Source organism: Scardinius erythrophthalmus (genome assembly GCF_964197995.2).
Source record: "Scardinius erythrophthalmus genome assembly, chromosome: 25".
Lineage (NCBI taxonomy): Eukaryota > Metazoa > Chordata > Actinopteri > Cypriniformes > Leuciscidae > Scardinius > Scardinius erythrophthalmus.
The window spans coordinates 11060118-11076908 of record NC_138245.1 but is presented as its reverse complement, the minus strand read 5'-3'; the positions used below and the strand labels follow the sequence as shown (position 1 = coordinate 11076908).

At 39.1% G+C, this 16791-nt stretch overlaps 1 protein-coding gene across 1 annotated transcript in view; it reads right to left on the bottom strand.

The window, feature by feature from the left end:
* LOC308685463 (calcium/calmodulin-dependent protein kinase type IV) overlaps nucleotides 1–16791 on the bottom strand; it is a gene marked incomplete at both ends in the record, with an annotated part of 330142 nt that overhangs the window by 294627 nt on the left and 18724 nt on the right. The window contains one exon of the mRNA XM_081357242.1: nucleotides 15853–15925. Coding sequence (XP_081213368.1) covers nucleotides 15853–15925 — 73 coding nt within the window. The remainder of the gene's footprint in view (nucleotides 1–15852; nucleotides 15926–16791) is intronic.

Here is a 16791-nt window from a genome sequence, read left to right as displayed (position 1 = left end):
ACACACACACACACACAGAGAGAGAGAGAGAGTTGTCACACATAGATTGTGTGTGTGAGAATGGTGTTATTCAGCTGAAAGTATTTTCTCCTGCCTTTGCCTGTATGTCAATGTGAGAGGAAGGGGCTTAATAATGTCACTCAAATGAGCTGAATTTTATTTTTTTCTTCTTTGTACGCTGACCTAAACACAGCTGATTTTCTTTAACCATTATTATTTTCTCTTCTTTGCTCTATGCTGCGTGTATAACACGGTCAGGTTCAGAGGTGTGTCAGAACATTGCTATATTGCCTTCTTTGCTGGTTTAGGTTTATTGATTTGATTGATGAAAAAAACAGAAACTCACATGTACACACAATTGTTAGCTGAATTTTCTTTTCTGATATTACACATTAATGTAAGCTGAGCATTTGCTTTGATGTTCTTGAGTATGCGGTGTGTTTAACACAGGCAGGTTCAAATGTGGGTGCAAAAAATCCATTAAAACTCTAGCAGAGGTTTGTCAGAGTGTTGCCATTGTGCTATTGCCTTGTGGGCAAGTGAGAAATGTTAAATAAAGCAACGTGGTAAAAAGATGAAAATGACTTGATTTTACTTTCAATTCCTTTTACATTCTCCAAGGTATTAACATTAACATTTTTCATAACTCCATGTAGGACGTTTCTGTACATAAATGTAAGCACTGTGGCAGTAGTAATGCAATATTTAGAAAATGTACTCTTGTACTCTGAATACTCAAGTACTTTTAAAAACAAGTACTTCAGTTCTTTTACTTAAGTAGACATCTGACTATAGTACTTTTACTTGTACTTGAGTCAAATTTAGCAAGGGGTATCTGTACTTTTACTCAAGTAATGAAGCTGTGTACTCTGTCCGACTCTGCATTTCATTGACTAGTTTTGGATAGATTATAAAGATTATATTATTTTTACTGTAAAATACTGCCACATCAAATTAGCTTATGTTTGCCAATTTCTGATCATATGTTAAATATATATAGGCTATTATGTTTTGTCAAAAATAAAGTCATCAACTAAAATGTTATTAGTGTTTGTTCCAATGTAGGCTATATTCAAACTAATGAATCCTTAACTGTGAAATACGTATGATAAAATGTATACTTTAGTTTTTACAAAGAAATATTACACTTTTATTTACAAGGTAGATGTAAACAAAATCTTAAAAGGTCAATATAAGCCTTCTCTTTAAATTATTTGTATTGTGTTATATACAGTATATATATATATATATATATATATATTTATATTTAGTTTTTTATTTATTTTGTCCTTGCATTCTTTCTTGTGGCTCAGTGATGCACCTGAATGAAAGGCTCATTATGCAGCTCACGAATCACACCCCCAATGCAAATTGCCTTTCCAAACAAAAAGTGTCTTACAAAATTTAAATCAATGTATTGTTTTATGTGAATGATTAGGCAGGATGATTTTCAGATCATTTTGAAGCAAAAACACTAGGCGACAACATCCATTATTCAAAAGTCTTGTGGACACATATTTAGTATGTGTTTTGTGGCCTTATTTCAGAAATAAAAAATTGTTTTTTTTCAATAACCATGCATAAATATTATTCTCTCAAAAATACAAACATGTACATACATGTTGCTCAGTAGCCCTGTTTGTGCTGAATAGAGTGTAATTACACCTTTGCCATTGATATGTTTATAAGCAACTGAAAAAAGCACAAATGTCAGGGCATGTCAAAACATCTCAAGGACCCCAAAAACACCTCAGACCCCAGAGGGTTAAATCTAAATTGTGATTTTATTTATTTATTTAATTTTATATACAATATGTGGTTTTCATATGATCAAATATCAAATGAGGTTTTGACGATTTCAACAGCTCTAGTCGAGCTGTGATATAAACAAACTGGCTATTTAAAAATACTGGCTATTTAAAAAGGGGGATGAGCCACTCAATATATCCCATCCTGTCTTCCTGTTTCAGTGGAAATTAAGTCAATATATTGAATAATGCAGGGTAATGCAGATTTCAAGGCACTTCAGTGGGACTTTAAATATTAGGCCAAATAACGTATAAAATTATAAACAAAGCTAGATTTTTAAATTTTTTAAAGAAAATGTGATTGCAAAATCACCAATCTAATGCTAAGTTGTTTGCTGGGTTGCTGCTTTTTGTTTTCTAAGGTGTTTTAAGTGGATTTAGTAGATTGCAGTTGTTAGGGTGTTCTGTGGTTTCTGGATTGCCAAATCAAAATGGGATTTTTTTTGGGTTAGCTGAGCTACTGAAAAAAAAAAAAAAAAGGTCCTGGTCAACACAGGTCAGAGACAGATACAAATACTTCCCTAAATTGTCATATATGCACATACATAAATCTTAAGTCACAATCAAGCACTAGAGATTATGCCATAGACAATGTGTATTAAACAGATACGACCTGCACACACAAACATTCTACACATAAATCAGCCCATGTGGCCTCCGCATTGTTGCTTCATTGTCAGATTGCTGAGCTGTTATGTAACCACTCCACATTCCTCTTGCTCAGGGAGATTAAAAGCTGAGGGAAAAAAAATTGCAATGTTTTTTTTTTTTTTTTTTCTGAGAAGATTATTTTTCACTAGCAGCTCTGCACATACATCCACTTACTCTACCGTCCGCTTTTGAGTGACGACAAGACTGACCCACATCTCTCCACTGTCAGCCCATCGCTGGACATGTGTTCAGCCACACCAACACATTCACAATAATCCGCCGGCTGTGAATGCATTAAAGCAACTGCTGTCCCACATGACACGTATCATTTTTATCTTTTTTATCATTTGCATTAATTGCATTAACATCACATTAAAGGCACCATATTATACACCTTTTGTAATATTTTATTGTTTCTTTGAAGTCTTGTAATGTTCCTTTAACAACAGTCATGATTATGTTTTACACAACATTTACACAACTACTCTCTGATACTCAGACATAAACTTTTTTTTTACAGTTTTATACCTTTCAAGACTCCTAACTTAGAGCCCAAAATGAACACTCGCCAAGCACCAAATATATTAACATAAGTGACATGGCATCTGATGCACAGAAGCCAATGGCACATGTCGCTATGGTTACTGGCACATCCAGTGGTAAATCTGGTTTTCAATGGCATGGCATGTGTCAGCGGACAGTGGCATGTGTTCCTTAAATCTTGTGATGTACAAGTGGATAATGGCATGTGCCACTGGCATTATCGTGGAACACTGATGCTGTGTCGCGGAACATGTCGCCATATATTGTGACACCTCCAGTAGTGACTGACAGATGATATAAAACAGCTAAATTGATTAATTGTGACACAAAATCCTAAATAAATAGTAAATATTAGTGATATTTAAATTAAACAATTAAACTTATACTGTAAAAAAGAAAGTCTTACATTTTTAAGTACAATCAACTTGGCTGTATAAGTCTTTTCAACTTATATTACATTAAACTGACTTTTAAAAAATGAGTTGAAAAAAGTAATCAGAGTCTGATATTGATAAAAAATTAACTACTGATAATGAACGGTTTTATTACTTCTGTGGCTTCTTAGTTGCTTAGTTGGGGACATTACGGTTAACATTTAATTTAATATTCAACAATAATATTGATCTGCCTGCTTTTTTACTCCAAAGATAAAATGTTGAATATTGATATTTGAAATGATTTAAAACATGAAAAGATATTTTAAATGTGAAATAAAACCACCAGTAGATGGCAGCAAGTCACCGTTAATGAGTGAGTCATTGAGATTCAAACAATTCATTCAAACGGCTGATTCATTCAGGAACGAAGCATTGTCTTGTGCTGTGTTCGAAATCACCCCCTTATACCCTCATTCACTATTCCCTTACAGTGAGTGAGTGAGTAAGTGAATTCGGACACTGAGTGTGCCGGAAGGGCTGCCACTTTTGCATAGTTTGTGCTTGCTGTTTAATTATTAATTGAAACATTGCAAACTGGCAGCTCCAGTAGTAATAAAAGATTTATCCTGAACCCTGCTATGGAAACTAGCATGTATAAACTGTAATTAAACAATTTAATAATCCATTAAAAAGGCATTTATACCTGTATGTTATTACGCTGGACCAGCGAGTTCGGAAAATGGATGGATGATTGGTTCAGCTGCGGCGCCATCTCCTGGCGAGACGCAGGAATTAATTCAGCACGCAATTCTCACAGTGCATTATAGGTATTCTCTAGCCATTGAGCGTACATCAGTTGTACAGTCGTTATTGCGGTGCACTGTGGGTTTGAATGAGTGCACTCAATAACGTCCACTATGGTTTCGGACACCACTACAAATGACTGTCCCCTCAAAAAGTGCCCTATTTAACCCTCTGGGGTCGAAAAACGCGCCGCCGCGTTTTGCTGGATTTTTTTAACATATAGCAGCAAAATAGACTTAAAATACTCCATCATTTATGGTCATACAGACTTTAGAAATATGAAAAATAAACTGTAAAATATCTACTTTTTATATGTCCACTTACAATCGAAACAAAAGATTGTGCTTTTGTAAAATAAAGAAAATAAACAGGGTATGATTTCTGCCTCTCCAACTTTTTTTCTCGAGCACGTCTCTAAAGGCATAAGCAATATATCTTTATAAAAATGTAAGTTTCTACGTTTAAATTATCTAATTCAAAATGAAAACAAATATTCTCTGTTTATGTAATCTGTATGAAAAGAGAGAGATGTCAGTCGTTCTCATGGCAACTCATTATCTGCTAATGTGAACGCGCGCGCTATTGAAACTTAAATGATCTGAGGCAATCCATGCAAACCTGTCAACGCCCACAACAGGTCTATAAAACACATCAAGTTTAATCCGATTTGTGTACTTTACGTCGTCTTGCGCTATGAATGTTTAGATGATTTCGTTGACTAGTTTTGGATAGATTAAAGTTTTTACTGTAAAATAGACTACTGCCACATCAAATAAGCTTTTGTTCACCAATTTTTGCTCATATGTTAAATAATAGGAAGTTTTGTCAAAAATAAAGTACTGTAGGTATATTGAATTATCCACTAAGATTTTACTATAGTGTTTGTTCCCATGTATATTCAAACTAATGAATCCTTAACTTATAAAATATGTATGATAAAATGTATGCTTTTACAAAGAAAGACTACACTTGAAATATTGTTAAAATTGCAATTGTTGATTTACATGTGAAAACTTCAATAAAATAGCAAAAAAAAAATATTTACAAGGCAGATGTAAACAAAATCTTAATAGATCGATATAAGCTTTCTCCTCAAATTAATGATTATTGTTTTATTAGTGACAAATTTGGGGAGAGGATAAATATTCCAAAACTTTCTGAAAATACAGTATGAGAATGTGCATGCATGCATACAAAATTTGTGGAAAAAGACATTTTTTTCAAGATGTTTCCAACTCTAACTTTGAACCAATTCTGTAGAATGACCGATATAGCCTATTTGAACAGTGATTGTTTCCATGTATGACTGTGTACTCAAAATGTGCTTTTGACTTTCATTTATATTTGGATTATATTGTTAACTATATTCTAAATAAATTAAAAGCAATTTATGTGTGTATATATATATATATATATATATATATATATATATATATATATATATATATATAAATATATATATATATATATATATAATCTTTTGTCCTCACATTTTATAGTTCCCTCTCAGTGACATACCTGACTGAAAGGCTCATTATGCGGGCCATTGTCTTCTCAGGTGTGAATCACAGCATTATTTATGATCATTCACGCCCCCACGCATATTGCCTTTCTAAAAAAAAATGTGGCTTACAAAATTTAAACCAATGTATTGTTTTATGTAGGCAGGATGATTTTCACATAATTTTGAAGAAAAAAACTCTAGGCGACAACATCCATTAGTCAAAAGTCTTGTGGACACATATTTATTATGTGTTTTGTGGCCTTATTTCAGAAACTTTAATTTTTTGTTTTTTCAATAACCATGCATAAACATTGTTCTCTCAAAAATACAAACATGTACATACATGTTGCTCACATATTATGGTACCCCTGTTTGTGCTGAATAGAGTGTAATGACACCTTTGCCATTAAAATGTTTATAAGCAACTGAAAAAAAGCACAAATGTCAGGACATGTCAAAACATCTCAAGGACCCCAAAAACACCTTAGACCCCTAAGGGTTAAGGGTATAAGGGGGCGATTTCGGACACAGACTTAATCTATCTTAGTCATAACTGATTCGTTCAAAAAGCTGATTCATTCAGTAAGGAAACACTGCCTTGTGTTGCTCAGAGACTCAATTAGAGTGCTGTGGCTTTGTTGTGGACTATTTTCGTTGGCTTGTTTATTAAACTTGTATAAAATCAATATCACATTTGTTATCATGCTGATATCTGGAGAAAAACTGCACTCTTCCTGAGATATTTATTAACTATGTTAAATGATATAAATGAGACTAAATCACACAGTGAAAGCGTGTCACACAGTGAAAGCACTCTAAATGCACACCACACTAGTCTAATCTACAAGACTACATAGCGTAATGTATGCATGCACTCTTTGAGTGTGTGTGAGGGATATACTCAATAATGTCAGATCGCACATCGTTAAAACAACAATTACAATATTATCGCAGGCGATATATATCGCACACCCCATTCTCTTAGGACTCTGTAATGTTGTGAAACATCATATTCATGTGGCAGCAGTGGTGATGAGAGAACGTTTCCGGTTACTAAACTGTAACCTTGTTTACTGAGAAAGCGGAACGAGATGCTGCGCTGCTCAGCGCATTGGGGAACGTCTTTAGTCGTGACCAGCTGTGCATATTGTGTGTAACACGTCGATAGAATTGACCCGGAGGTAATATAGCCTCGGTCGATGACGTCATCGGCGCGCACCCGCAACACGAGGCTATAAATAGATGAGCCACAGGTGCATCATCAGGATATTTTGTCTGAAGAGCAGTCCTGGGACATCTTCAGCACGGCAAAGTAGCGCAGCATCTCGTTATGCTTTCTCAGGGAACAAGGTTACAGTTAAGTAACCGGAAACGTTCCCTTTCGAAAGCTACAATCGATGCTGCACTGCTCAGCGCATTGGGAACGAGAATACCCACGCCGCCGTGCTTGAAAATGTCTGGACCCCCACGGTTGTGCATGTGTGATCACAAAAATGCAAGAAGGCCTCAGACATTAGTTTATGACGTTGACTCAAGACATGAGAACCCGGAGTGGCATTAACATCCAAACTATAAAATCTTATGAATGTGTGCGGAGAGGACTAACCTGCCGCATCACAAACCTGTTGTAGGGGGGCACCCCTTGCCAAAGCACTAGAAGAGGCGACCCCCCTGGTGGAGTGAGCCCTAAGACCTGTAGGCGAAGCCTGACCGCGCGCCTCATAAGCAAGAGCAATAGCATCCCTGACCCAATGAGACATGGTCTGCTTGGTGGCAGCTGCCCCTCTGTTACTACCACCATAACAGACGAAGAGTTGCTCTGACTTACGCCACTGGCTAGTACGGTGGATGTAAGCCTGAAGAGCACGGACTGGACACAGTCTATGAGATTTCTCCTGCTCCGGCGTTGTGAACGGTGGAGGACAGAAGGCTTCTAGAATGACCGGATGTACAGCCGAAAATGGAACCTTAGGCAGGTAATCAGGATGAGGATGCAAAATCACTTTCACCATTCCTGGGGCAAAGTCTAAGCAGGATGGAGAGATAGCCAGAGCCTGCATATCCCCAATTCTCTTCAAAGAAGTTATTGCCATGAGAAAAAACATTTTAGAGTCAGAAGTTTATCAGACGCTGATTCTATAGGTTCAAAGGGGGTTTCAACCAGACCCTCGAGAACTATAGCTAAGTCCCATGAAGGGATCTTGGTTTTTACGGGAGGCCTCAGACGCCAGGCCCCACGAAGGAAGCGAGAGAGCAGAGGGTGTCTCCCGAGTGGCGCCCCATCAACCAAGGCGTGGCAAGCCGAAAGAGCGGCCACATAAACCTTAAGAGTGGCAGGGCATGTGCCTGTTGATAATTTCTCTTGCATGAAGTCCAGAACTGAAGCAACCTGGCAGTTGACTGGATCTACATTGTGTACAGCACACCATCTTTCAAAAACAACCCATTTACCGGCATAACTTTGTCTAGTGGAGGGAGCCCTAGCACTTAGAATGGTCTCAATAACGGCAGGCAAAAGCCCAGTGTCCCTCAGTTGGTTCCCATCAGGGGCCAAACGTGAAGATTCCACAGGTCGGGCCTGGGATGGATTATCGTGCCCTCCGCCTGAGACAGAAGGTCCGTCCTCTCCGGAATCGCCCATGGCGAGCCATCGAGGAGAGATATTATCTCCGAGAACCACACTCTGTTCGGCCAACGTGGCGCTATCAGCAAGAGGCAAGACCCTTGTTGGCGAACTCTGGCTAGAACTCCCGGGAGCAGAGAAACTGGAGGAAATGTTAGAATATGAAAAACTAGAATATTTGCTGCAAAACTATGTGAAAATCACCCTGACTGCTCATTCAGAGAAGACAATATATTGATTTAAATTTTTACGACGTGTTTTGTGTGAATAAGCCTTATGCGAGAGCTAATTAATATGTATGGCTTTTCTCACCTGAGAAAGACAAAGACACTCCCCTAACGGCCCTATTAGGAGCTATCAGGCCCCTTTCATTCTGAGCAACCTTGCACAATACTGTAAATGAGGAGATTTAAAAAAGAATGGCTTTTAGATTGTTTGGATTTATTTACACAACATAATCCAAATAGACACAACAAATGGCAAAAAAGCACTTATTGAAAGACAGAGACCTTTGTGCCATTCCTAAAAACATTGTACATACCTTTAATTTCCAAGCTGTTTGATTTTCACTTTACCATGTTCATGTTCCAGAGACTCATGTGAATGTTGAAGTCGGCAGGACTCAGTGGCATCTGGGCCCTGAAAAAAAAGTGAACATACTGATATCAAGAGAAAGGCCTGCACGATTTTGGAAATAAATATTAGATTTTTCTGGTTAAAATTGCTTTTTAAAATTCACAAAATACACACACACACACACACACACACACACACACAAACACACACAAATGTTTCCAACAATATATAATACAATGAACACCAGGTTTGTTGTGCCTTGTAGGCATAGGCTATGCGCAGTGCTGGGTAAAATAATAATAACAATAGATAGCAGTATAAATCTTCCAAAATATTTCAGTAACAACCAAGCTAGAGAAAAATATGATGTTACTTCAAATGTTTCCATTCGTTTTGATGATATGAAATGAGATAATAGTAAACACATGAAGCCGTTTGGTGTGTTTTGCTTTTCAAATTTTCAAATGATACATTCAAACGCGATCGCGCTGCAAAATCTGATACATTCAAATGCGATCGCGCTCAAATATAAAACATTATGGTTACCATATACATATCTACATTTGAGCAGATATCCACAAACACATTAGGCCTAACAGTAAACACGGGTCTAAATATTATAATATTCCCCATATATCTAGCAACAGTTCAACTGCAATGTGACATTTATGCAACAATAACAAACTAATATGTAAAAATTTCTTACCTTAAATCTTTCTTGTCTTCAAATCGCGTTCTTCTTGAAAAGGAGTAAGTTACGAAGTCTCTGCTTCTTTGTTTTGAGGTGATGAGGGCGTTTACAGGTCTGCGTTTCTCCGCATGGATCATTTGCATGTCAATTGCTCGTGCGCGCCTAGGCGTGTTCAAATTAAATTTAATGAGGACGCGTTTGAGAAACTGTACATGCCGCTGCTTTCGTATGGATTACTTAAAAATAGAATATTTGTTTTTTTATATAATTTACATACTTTAAAAATAGAGATTCCAAGCGTTGTATAGACATGCGTTTCAAGTCTGTGTGACAAACATTCGCTTAGTTACAGGTCATTTTCTGTCGCGTTTCAGAATGATTTTCACATTGAGAGAGACGTCAGAACGCGCATCATGTTTATTTTCTTTGTTTTACGAAAAACACAACATTTTGTTTTTATTATGAGTGTACACAAATAAAAGAAGACATTTAACAGTTTTGAATGATGTACAATACAAGTATGTAAAATCAAAATCAACAGAGTATTTTGCACTGATATATAAAAAAAACGAGCAGATCACGCCGGCGTGATTGCCGACCTCAGGGGGTTAACCAATCGTCGATGTAATTCAAAATGCGAATGCCCTGGAGTCCTAATGGAGCCAGACCTGCATCCATGCATTTTGTGTATGTGCGGGGTGACAAGGCTAGGCCGAATGGAAGAACCCGAAACTGGTACGCTTCGCCCCCGAAAGCGAACCTCAGGAATTTCCTGTGTTGTGGCAATTTCTATGTGAAAATATGCGTCCTTCAGATCGATCGTGACGAACCAATCGTGATGTTGAATTTGCATCACGACCGTCTTGACGGTTAACATCTTGAACTTGAGCGCTTTGACTGTACGTTTAAGCCTCGAAGATCTAAGATTGGACGCACCCCCCCATCCTTTTTGGGAACCAGGAAGTATCTGCTGTAATAGCCTGACTCTCTCTCTGGAAGAGGAACATGTTCTATGGCCTCTTTGCTCAGAAGAGTTTGCAGCTCTTGTGACAGTACGTGCATCAGCTCCGGTTTCACGGAAGTGAAGACCACGCCGTTGAAACGCGGAGGACGATGAATAAATTGGATTCTGTATCCTATATGTACTGTGCTTAATACCCACGCAGAAATGCCTGGCAGAAGTTTCCACGCTGCCAGACTTTCTGAGAGTGGTATCAATTTTAATACTTCCTTTTGAGGGGATGTTAGATGTTCCGCGTCCTGAATGACGGCAGGAAACAACGGAACATCTAACATTTCGCTGGAAACCGCTGCCCCCCGAGGCACGAGAGGTGGCGGGGATGGAGAGGTTTTGTGAGGGTAGTGGCGAAAAGATCTTGAAAGCGCCCCATCCCACGGGGGGCTACCCCCACCAGATTGGGCGCCAGACCATCAGGACTTCTTTTTCCTATTAATAATAGTCCTGAGGTCTGGTCTGGGAGGCTGCTGAGTCTGGCGAGTCTGTCTCCAGTCTCTCTGAGGGGGAGCACGACTGGCCACACTCTGCTTTTTCTCCTCCCTGGCTTTTGAAGGACCGGGGCGGGGCTGGGTGGCCGACGGCCCCTCCCCTTGAGTGCGGCGAGGAAGGAACTGAACGTACGCCTCTTCGTGTTTTTTTACGTCCTTAAACCTATTAACGACGGTATTAACGGCATCGCCGAACAAGCCTGATGGTGACACAGGTGAGTCCAATAAAAAAACACGATCTTTATCTCTGATGCCAGTGAGATTGAGCCACAGGTGCCTCTCCGTGCTGACCAAAGCGGACATAGAACGGCCGATGGCACGGGCCGTTTGCTTGGTCGCGCGAAGAGACAGGTCTGTGGCTCGGCGCAGTTCAGAAAACGCTTCCTCATCGATAGTACTGCCTGTACTCAAGTCCTTCAACAGGTCAGCCTGGTACGCCTGTAACACTGCCATAGTGTGCAGCGCAGAACCAGCCTGACCTGCAGCTTGATAAGCTTTTCCCACAAGCGCTGATGTTGTTCTACATGGCTTCGTGGGCAGGGTAGGTCTCTTTAACGAAGATGCCGCGCCAGGCGAGAGATAGCCAGCGAGCGTCTCTTCAACCTGTGGCATCTCCGTATACCCCCGCGACTTCGCATCCACGATAGTCGAAAAAGTCGACGTCGAGGGTACAAAGACACGGGAAGTATATGGTTTACTCCATGACTTAGATAGTTCGTCATGGAGGTCCTCGAAAAAAGGGGAGCTGTAACCTGGCCACCGCGCGAGTAACCACCTCGAGCAATTCCTCGAAAGATCTTTTTTCGCGAGAGGAATGCTCAGAGGCGGGCTGCTCGCGGTCCGAAGACCCAAGAGATATATCATCCCCCTCGTGAACCAAAGAAGCACCGGAGCGCGCTTCGAGATCACCAGAAGGGATGCGTGGATCTGGTGACGCAGCAAGCGAAAGGGACGGACCCGTCTCTTGCTCGTCATGCAGATCCATACGAAAGCCCCACGATGGTAATGCGGGTGCGGTCTGGAAATAGTTCAGACGAGAACAAAGCATTTTGACTGTGAGCTGGTCACAATGCACGCAGCCGCCTTTTTCTATCGCCAGAACCGCGTGCTCTTCCCCCAAACAAACAAAACAGTAATCGTGTGTATCCAGCTCAGACATGGGACGGGAGCATGGAGGAACACAACGCTTACTGCTTTGTTGGCTCATTTCTCTTCTTTTTTTTACTTTTTAAACTCTTTTATGTAGCGTGAGAGAAAAAGATTTTGAGAATGAGAAATTTCTGCACACTGCCTGACAAAACTAACTCCTAACACAGATCTGTAGTCAGATAAGAGGTAGAGAGAGAGTGTTTGCATCCACACATGCACAGAATGGTCTGAAGACAAAAGACCTGATGATGCACCTGTGGCTCATCTATTTATAGCCTCGTGTTGCGGGTGCGCGCCGATGACGTCATCGACCGAGGCTATATTACCTCCGGGTCAATTCTATCGACGTGTTACACACAATATTCACAGCTGGTCACGACTTAAGACGTTCCCCAATGCGTTGAGCAGCACAGCATCGATTGTAGCTTTCGAAAGGGAACACACTTGAGAAACACTTTAGAGAGGAGAAATCAATCTACATATAACATATTGGACACAAATTATTGGTCACTTTCTAAATAATAAAAGTATAGCGTATCTACTAATAATTATATACTGTATAAAAAATGTTTTTTTTTACTGATGCAAATATGTTAGAAACGATGCATTGCGATACAAATGCTAACTTTTATCCAATATCGATGCATCACATCATTAACTTTTATGCCGATGCACCGATGTGAATCGGTGAATCTTACCATCCCAAGTAGCCAGGCTACAGACAAGTGTCCAATTCTGACTTGCGACGTCACAACACGCATTCTACCAGCACGGTTCGTCACGGTTAGACAACCGTACAGAGAATTCTGGCCAGAGAACGATTCGTAATTGTTCTGTGCCATACCAGGCTTAAGTGGGAACATAACTGAAACCGTTCCTTACTGTTCTTAGAACTGTTCAGTCTGATGGTGGAAAATCGCGCTAGTGTCAGTGTTCCACGATAATGTCAGTGGCACATGTCATAAGTTTAAGTGACACATGCAACTTTCCACTGACACTTTGCAATGAAGACCGGATGTGCCAATAAGCATAGCAACATTGGCGAGTATATGAAACGGTGTCCCTCGTCAGTTGGCCAGTAACATTTTTATGAATTCAAATAAAACAAATGTGAATGACGCTCAGAACAGTTGACAGGCCAGTGCAGTATCGTCACGAAAGTTTAAACCTTGACAATTGAAATATTCAAGCGCAAGAAGACGTGAAAGGGAGCTAATTTAACGCACTCAGTGGGAAGTTTTGTGTGCGCAAACATCCGAAGCGCTCCCAGAACAGAAAGCTGCATCTCAGACAGGGCGCAAATATTAAACTGAGCTCTCTTTCATGTCTTCTTGCGCTCAAACAGACAAGTTCACACAAAATTATGTAAAAAAATACAGAGAATACTAGTAAACATAGTAAGTTATGTCTTAAGTGAAAGTAAACAGTTAAAAAAGTAAACAAATGTATATTAGATCCAGTGGCGGGTGCTGGTCCTCAAAGAGGGGAAGCTCATTTTCGGCCTACATCATAAAAATTATTCATTTATTTATACGTAAATTCTAAGTTCCTTTTCAAGAAAATGCTCTGTGAAAAATTTATGTAATAATATAATAAAGGTAAAAATAATAATATAATAAAGTATAATAATAATGCTACTACTAATAATGTATATTTTTAATTATTTTAATAATTATTTTTGAATTATTACTAATAATAATAATATATAAAAAATATAAGTAATAATAATATAAGTAATAATATAATAAAGGTGTAAATGTATAATTGTGTGAAATGCATTATAAAAATTGGCTAGCAATTTCGACAAGCAAATACCAAAAAAAATAGGTTGCAGCAGTTTGTCTTTGAAAAATCCGCGATGGGACTGAGCTCGAACAGCTTCAACATCAGCGACTTTTTATTGTATGAAATCGCTGTCAATCAAAAGGAGACGCAGCCTTTCGACAGACCCTCCAATCATCACGCGGAAGCCCGGAGTCCGGGCCAGCCCACTCCCCATTCACTCCCAGAGACGCTGAGCGTCCGTGGGCGGGACATAATCGCAGCATTTAGCCAATGACCGTCTAGTTTCGAAGCGCTGAAAAAAACTGTTCGAAGCAGCCCCATTGAAGTCAACGGACGCTGGGCTTCAACAGGGAAATGCACTGTGACGCTACGGGAATGTATGAGAAGGAAATCGAGTCAGCCGACCTGTAACTGATTCTGAACGAACTCGTCTTTGAGACGAACGTTTTCTAACGTATTTTAGTCAATGAAACGTTAATACAATAGTACATATTTGACCATTCATTTTTTGACATTATAAGGGAAGCCGAGCTTCCCTTGCAGTCTTAAAGAAATCGCCACTGATTAGATCCATGCATTAGCTCTTGAAGTGACAGCAGCCTAATAATCCTGATGTTGTCTGTGTTTTAAATGTTAATCAAACATCAAAGGACAAAGAAAAATTTACTCACTGCACTTGACTGAATAACTTTTACAATTATTATTAATTAATAATTGCAGTGTATTGATGTTTAATTTAAACTGAAGACTATGCAGAGTTATTTTACATTTGCTTACTTTATTCAATTTCTGTACCTGAAAACTACCGTTAGACCTACCTGAAAAACCTGAAAAGCACTGCTTATTTAATTTTTATTTTTGGTATATTGTATTTATTTGTGCTTTTGCTTGTTATTTGATTATTTGTTCTTATTTTATTACTGACTTTTTACTTGTCTTTAATAATGTTTTAATTTTATATTTATATTAGTTGGGCTAGTAGTTTTAGCTGTGGTCTTGAAATTGGAATAGAGGATTGTGAATCTTCACTAAGTTATCGGCCATTGACAAGTGTTGCAAAAAGTTAGTTTAGGCAATTGACAGCATACTGTATGTAGCATAATGTGGATTACCACAAAAATGATTTTGATGCATCAATTTTATCTTCAAAGAAAAGCAGAAATCAAATCAAGGGTACATGAGGCACTTTCAATGAAATGTAAAAGCAGAATTGTGAAACTTATAATTTTATAAAAGCACTTACATTACCTTTTCTGAGTATTATTTGAGCCATAACGTGGTTCTTGTCATTCTAGGGTTTATGGCTTTCTGTTGTCATGGAAACTAAGTGGTAAAATTGCATATAATTTTATGCCAAGATAGGCGGCCCAGATATACAAATACACATATAACAAACAAGAATACTACACACAATAAAATATCATTAAAAGTTCAGCATTACAAGCATTTGTAAATCACTAAATCTTTTTTTAGAGCATGTATTTACAATTAAGCTTGTATTGAGCCAAGAATATTCCTTTAATGCTTCTGTATGTAAATTACTTTGTTACAGCTGGCTAACTTCTGCATGTCAGCATAATCCTTACAATATTTTTTTTAGTGTGGGCTAAGTAGGTGACCAATAAACAAGCATCAACCTGTAAGTTGGGCTGTAATATGTTAATGAGATCCTGGTTATAACATCAAAACCATGGAGATTTCTGAATGCACCATTTTTGCAGTTTTGTATTGTAAACATTAGAAGGCTAAACATCCACATTACCATTATTGTCTTTCACACATGAATGGAAAATGTCTGTAAATATCTTTATATCCTATGATTCATATGGTCTTACCGCCACAGCCTCCAGAATCTGTTTGATAACGTGAGCTGCATCTCGCTCGCTGTAGTAGCCCCTCTCCACAATCCTGAAACAACACACACACACAGTAGGACCATCTTAGAGACAAATTCAGTAAAAACAACAACAAAAATCACATAGCACATATATAGACTTTCGAAGGTTTTCAAATATGAATAGCTGATGTGTGTGTGTCTGGTAGCATTTAGTGCTCTGTTTAGCAGTGTGTAGATGTGTGTAGGCAAATACATCCTGTTCCAGCTCTGCACCAAACCTAACCTGACCCTAAACCCATTATTGGGAACTTGTTTTATTCAATTTCGTCTCACTGATAGGTAGAAGAGCAGTCAGAAAGCCCACTGAGCTGTAAGAACCTGAGCTGGAAGGTGTTGATGATAAAGAAAGAATGAGTTCCCTTTCGTTGTCACTCCGAGTTACGTCGGATGACGACGAATGGGGTTTCGCTTAGAAATCCTATCATCTTCGAGTATTAAAACACGAACCAATGGCAATGAAATGCCATGGGTCTGCGGAATTTGCATAGCGTAACTCCGCCCCACGCAGGGGGTATATAAGGAAGTGCGCGAGCAACATGCAGACTATGTTTTCGCTTCGGAGCCAAGTTCAGTACTTCACTCCACAAGCCTTTTGAGTGTCATCTCAAATCTCTTCGAGACGAGCGGCTCTTCAGTGTGTTGGTGTGACGGCGCTTCCAGCGAGATCGCATTTCCTGCTGCTGATTTGTGCAGTAATCTGCCGACAGTGAGTGTGTTTCTCCCTGGGTGCTTCAGCACTCTGCTGAGCTTTTCCACTCTCTAAAAGAGCTGCACGCGGCACGTCTTTTTCAAGACGGTTCGCCCGTGTATTTTCTGGATGTGTGTGCGTCAGTCATCTGCCTAACGGTCGCGAGCGCTGTTTTGCGTGTTGGGCTTA